The sequence below is a fragment of the Schistocerca serialis genome, chromosome 1, assembly GCF_023864345.2.
Source record: "Schistocerca serialis cubense isolate TAMUIC-IGC-003099 chromosome 1, iqSchSeri2.2, whole genome shotgun sequence".
In the NCBI taxonomy this organism is placed as follows: Eukaryota; Metazoa; Arthropoda; class Insecta; order Orthoptera; family Acrididae; genus Schistocerca; species Schistocerca serialis.
This window is the reverse complement of record NC_064638.1, coordinates 292,407,955-292,413,954: the sequence shown is the minus strand read 5'-3', so window position 1 is coordinate 292,413,954 and position 6,000 is coordinate 292,407,955. Positions and strand designations below refer to the sequence as shown.

Here is a 6,000-nt window from a genome sequence, read left to right as displayed (position 1 = left end):
TTAATTCCTCCTTCAAATTTTTCTTTGGTTTCCTATACTGCTTGCTTAATGTGAAGATTGAATAACGTCAGGTACGTCCTACAATCATGTCTCACTCTGTTTTCAACCACTGCTTTACTTTCGTGCCCTTAGACTCTTACAACTGCCATCTGGTTTCTGTAAAAGTTGTATATAACCTTTCACTCTCTGTATTTTACCCCCGTTTCCTTCATAATTTCAAAGATAGTATTCTGTCAACACTGTCAAAAGTTTTCTCTAAGTTTACAAAAGCTATAAACTTTTGTTTGCATTTTTTAACCTATCTTAAAAGAGATTCACATTTTCCAACATTTCTTCGAAACCCAAGCCGATCTTCCATGATTATTATAAAATTATTTCAAAATTATTGAACGTTTGGCAGATTAAAAGTAACTATGAGATCTTAACTAAATGTTTACAGTGTTGTTGCTGGAAGCCCAAAACTTGTATACAAAAAGCCCAAGTGCTACTAAATGAAATTATTTAGGCTTGTTAACAGAGATCTATGTATTATTACAACTTAAAGTAATTTTGCAACAGGCATCTTCATGCCAGGGCTTTCACAATGGCTCTGAAAGATTTTTCCTTCTCATTGCAACTTGTGCATTCTTGACACCATTTACCCCTTTTTCATCTTAATAAGGAAAAAAAAAAACCTTTCTTTATGTAAGTTTGAGTTCGTGCAGTTATTTAAAATGCTTATTTTGGTGTATTTTGATGCTTCAGCCATACAAGGTGTGTCATTTCCATTCAAGCATTGTAGTTTGTTATATAATTGAGTGTCTTCCAAGAGTTGTTGATTCAATTTTAGATTTATCTGGAATTATTTGTGATCACATTTTCCCCCCATAACTAGTCACCTGCTTGTTTTGCAGCAAGAAAATGGTTACAAACCTTGGTATGATGACAACAGAGCCCCCGTCAAAGTTCAAACTGTTTTCTTGGAACATTGATGGACTGTCTGAGCATAATCTTAAAATTAGAACCAAAGCTGTCTGCAAAACTATCCAGTTGTAAGTAAAGATGTTTCAACCTTCTGGGATGGTATTTATGTTAATTTTTTAAATATTCTGTACAATATTGTTGTAATTGTTGTCTTTTAATTTCAGTGAAAAACCAGACATCATATTTTTGCAAGAGGTTATTCCAGAAACATTAAATTACATCAAAGACAAATTGCCCGAATATGTGTGTATTGCTGGCAATACTGAAGGATACTTCGTGGCTACCTTCTTGAGAAGGTTCACTGTGTACTATGATTCACATAGGGTTGTTGAATTTCCAAGTTCACTAATGATGAGGAACTACATTGCTGCAGAGGTTTGTCAGTGACAGTCTAAGCATTCTTTACCTCAGTTTTAGTTGCATACTTGAAGTACTGTCTACCCCTTGCAAAACTTAAGTGCCTTAGAAAACATTTGTGGACAATGATGTAAAGATGGCATAGAGGATGATGTAAAGCTGGTATAAGTTTGCTTAATTGCATAATGTTGTTGTTGTTAATCCTATGACTGCACATATTTTTATGTGCATAAATTTAAGTGCATTGTGGTGACTCTTAAGATTCAAGCTTTTTGACTCTTTGTGTTTGACTTCTACAAGTTGAAATACAATTTTCCCCATAGATATCGTATCAATGGAGCTGAAAGTCTATCACTTTTATGCCATGTGAGTATGCTTTAATACAATTAAGAAAAGATACTCATTCTAACAAGTTATGTCCCCTCAACACATTGTATTTAAAGAATTTTTATTAATTAAACCCCTTTTTCTTAAAAACCTGCTGCCACCTGATAAGCTTATTATTACTTGTGTTATTTACATTATGAATTATTTTCTTTATTGTGGTTTCTTTTTTTATCAGTTGTTCTTCTTATTGATTAGTACTTTTCCCCATAAGGTTTCTGTACCATTATTCTTTTCCTGACTTGTTTCCTCATTTCCACTCCACACCAGTTCCCCCACCCCCTCCCCCTCCCCCTCATCCAGGGGCTCACAACTCTTCGGTGAGTATATGCTTGGCTAACATGGCATGGGGCCACCATTTTTGCGACATTACTTTCTTTCTGTGCTGCTTGCTTATACTTCCACTATTCCTTTCCCTCTGTGCCTCTATCGGATGGTTTTCTTGGTGCAGACCTTGCTTGGAGTGCAAATCATTCAGGGAAGGTTGCCCAAGGTGGTGTGTGCTCCACATTTGTGCCTTTCCATCTGTGCACCCTTCCATTTAATACGGTAATACAACCAAAACCAAGCATGGTAACCATCCAGTTTGTGTGTGTGTGTGTGTGTGTGTGTGTGTGTGTGTGTGTGTGTGTGTGTGTGTGTGTGTGCGTGCGTGCGTGCGTGCGTGCGTGCGTGCGTGCGTAGATCAAGTACCTGCACGGTTGGTAGTGCTCTGACCACGTCAGAATCCCACTGTTGGTGCATACTCCTTATGTATGCAAAGGAGTATGTGCCTGTTGTTACTGGGGCAGTGCGACTCAGAGCAATAGTTTACAGGTCAGGTAGCCTTTGCTGAGGCTGAGTGGTGCCCATGGCGAGAGCCCCTGTTCAGAGTGGGCGGCAGCATAGTGGATCAGCCGCAGATTAAGTGGATGAAGTGATCTCCTGCTGGTGGCCATAAGGCTCCAACAGTGCATATGAAAGTACAGTCCTCTTTCAGTGAAGAGAGATATGACCCTAAAATGTCCCTTGCTATGCTGTGGAAATAACATAAGGCTAAGTGGCAAGCAAAGCAATACTCCCTGTAATACTTGGTTTGTACAGTGGCTGATGGTGATTCCTTATTGGCCACAAAGCCTGTGTTGTGAGTGGAGAACTGGAAAGACAAGTTTGTGAAAGTGGCAGCCATCTCTAAAATAAAGAGTGGATCAACTTTGATCAAAACAGCATCCCGTGCCCAGTTACGGGCACTGCTTGCTTGTAATGAGCTGGGTGACTTACTGGTGACTGTCATTCCCCTTGAAAGTCCAAACTCAATTCCGGGCATCATTTTCCACAGAGACCTACTCTTATGGCCTGATAATGAGCTAAGTGCCTACTTGACATGATGGTACCTTCACCTTGGCACTGGTACCTTCACCTTGGTGTTTTGAGGGCGATTCGTTGACTGAAAAGGTCAAGATGATGGTATACCGATGCAGTGTGAAATTGCGTGTTCCCCTTTCCCAAAGAGATGCAACCCAAATGCTTGAAATGTGGCCACTTGTCTTCGTGTGTCAATGCTTGCCCTATCTGTAGAGATTGTTGACGAGTGCTGCTTGCGAATGCTCCCTGTGCACCTCCCTGTGTCTGTGTTAAATGTGAAAAACACCACTCTCCATGTCCACCAGACTGTACTGTTTTCCAGATAGAAAAGAAAATTTAAGAATACAAGACTGGACATAATCAGTTACCAAGAGGCCAAGAAGTAGTAGGAGCGGTTGCACTCAGCATGTCAAATAATGTCATACGCTATAGCTACGACAACGTCATCCCCTTTGGCGACTGTACTCCCGACCATGACACCTTCTACAGTGGGCCCTCAGGACCACTTAACCATGCTAGTCACTGTGATGGTGGGGAGCTTCCTCATGCTGCTTTTTCCATACCTACTTTGGGACTGGTGGCTTCCCACCTGCCAGGAACATTGGTCTTTACCTCCCAGCGGGAGACAAATGACTTTCCTCCAGTTTCTTTCCCCAGGGAGGGGTCGCTCGGAACACTTTCCTTCAAGGTTTGTGCTGTTCTGCAACCAGATGCCAGCCAGTGCTGAAGGAGCCACAAGCTGCTGGTTGCAGGGCTTCGCGATCAACATCTTTACCTGAAACTGATTCAGAGAAGCCCTTGCAGTCATAGAAATCATCTAAGGGGAGGAAAGACAAGAAAAAGTCCCCAAGAAGGAGGACATTCCAATGGCCCCCATGCATCAGATCCTGCCTGCTCCACTTCTGTGGCTGAGACAGAAATCGTGGTGAACCCAGAAACCCCAGTTTGCACCACACAACAGAACCCAGAGCATATGTATATTGATGACATAACCCCTCAACCAGGGGCAACAGCTGGCTCTGTTGCATAACCTACCCCTTTGGTCTTTTCATGGCCTCACTGTTCAACAACAACATTATTCTCCAGTGAAATTGTAGCAGTTTTTTTCTACCACCTGGCTGAGCTATGACATTATTTCAGCAGTTCATGTGCTTTCTGCATTGTCATTCAGGAGACTTGATTTCCAGAAATATAGATCCCCAGCCCTTCGTGGGTAGTGGGGATATTATAAGAATCGTATTGCCAATGATAGGGTGTCAGGCGGAGTTTGTACATGTGTTCTAGACACACCGTATTACTGAACCTGTGCTTCTTAATACACCTTTGGGGGCTGTGGCTGTTCTGGTAAGGGTATTTTAGGATATTACCTTCTGCAGTGTTTACCTCCCTTCAAATTGTGAATTATCTCAGAATGTACTGTTTGCATTCTGTTTTCAGCTCCACCCCACCTATCCTAATTTTGGGTGACTGCGATAAAGACCTCAAAAATTTGCTGGCGCAACTTGACCTTTGCCTGTTGACTAATGGTATCCCCACACACTTTAGTGTGGCGTACAGAACCTTCTCGGCTGTTGACCTTTCCATTTTCCACCCTTGTCTTCTCCCATCCATCCACTGGAGAGTCCACAATGACTTGTGTGGTAGTGACCACTTCCCGATTTTCCTTTCCCTCCCTCAGTGTCATTCATCTTGACACCTGCCTGCATGGGCTTTCAACAGTGCTGCTTGGGATGCTTTCACCTCTGCTGCATGGAATTATCGATGAGACAGTCCAGAATACAATTGTAGCCTTCCTTTCGGCAGCCGATTTAGCGATCCCCTGTTCCTTGGGCACCCCTATGGAAGACAGTACCTTGATGGTCCTAGGAAATTGCAGATGCCATTCAAGATCATAGTTGGGCTCTCTAACGCCCTAAGTGGCACCCATCAATGGATCACATCATTGCTTTTAAGTGGCTCCTTGCCTGGGTCTACCACCTAAGGAAAAGATGGGAGCAAGAGTGCTGGGAATGGTACTTTCAACCATTGGACCACGTACATCTCCTTCGCAGGCTTGGGCTGAGATCAGATGTCTGTGAATACCACACACTTGCATGTACCTGGTATTCCCTGAATGGCATTGTCTACACTGCTGCAGATGCCGCCACCAAACATTTTGCTCTGTATTATACCCAAGCCTTTTCTTTCTGGTATTGTAATTACAGTTTGTTTGCAAAGAGATTAGTGAGGCCTCCCTAATCCTGAATCACCAGAAGTCAATAGGAGTCGATCGACTTCCGTCCACTCAAGTTTCGCCGTGTGGCTGTTACCAACATCAGCAATCTGATACAGAACGTTGCATATGTAGCCATTGTGAAGTGACTGTTGTCCTGCGTTGAGTTCTGTTGTAAAATAATACATCTTTTGACGAGTGATGATGAAGCAGTTACTGACCCATCATGGACAACACCAAACGCTACTTCTACTTGTCGGAGAAGGACGAGGGGTTGCTCATTACAAAATCGGGCAGGCAAAATAGTTAATAATGTTACCGAATGTTGGAAGCAGGAGAGCAGGAATAAAGAGTTCCTCCATCCTCTCTCTTAGCTGACAAGATTTACAGTGATATAAACAGGGTCAAGTTTCAGATCTGTATAAAGAATTTTTAGATTTTGCAAAGAGAATTCTGGGAAATCGCCAGAAACTCGTGGCAAAAAATAAGTAAATTTCAGCAATTTTTTCTATTAAACAGTGCTTTGAAACTGCCTTATGTTTTGTCTGAATTACTTTAAAGTGGCCATTCCGTTTTGTGTGTGAAAATAGTTTTTGCCATCCAGTAGGTTACTCAGTATGGAAGAACAAAATAGATTTTTCAGAGACCCTCATGCAGCCTAATTGTTCAGGTACTAGACTGTGCCAAAGGCAGTTGGCACAACTCATGTCACGTCAGGATATTACATTGTAATAGAAATG

General features: G+C 42.1%; 1 protein-coding gene across 7 annotated transcripts in view; it reads left to right on the top strand.

Moving 5' to 3' along the window:
* Positions 1-6,000, top strand: part of LOC126468850 (tyrosyl-DNA phosphodiesterase 2-like) — a 162,047-nt gene that overhangs the window by 114,619 nt on the left and 41,428 nt on the right. For all 7 annotated transcript variants that reach the window (XM_050096589.1, XM_050096583.1, XM_050096588.1 and 4 more), the window contains 2 exons: positions 894-1,031; positions 1,128-1,338. In XM_050096589.1, coding sequence (XP_049952546.1) covers positions 894-1,031; positions 1,128-1,338 — 349 coding nt within the window. The remainder of the gene's footprint in view (positions 1-893; positions 1,032-1,127; positions 1,339-6,000) is intronic.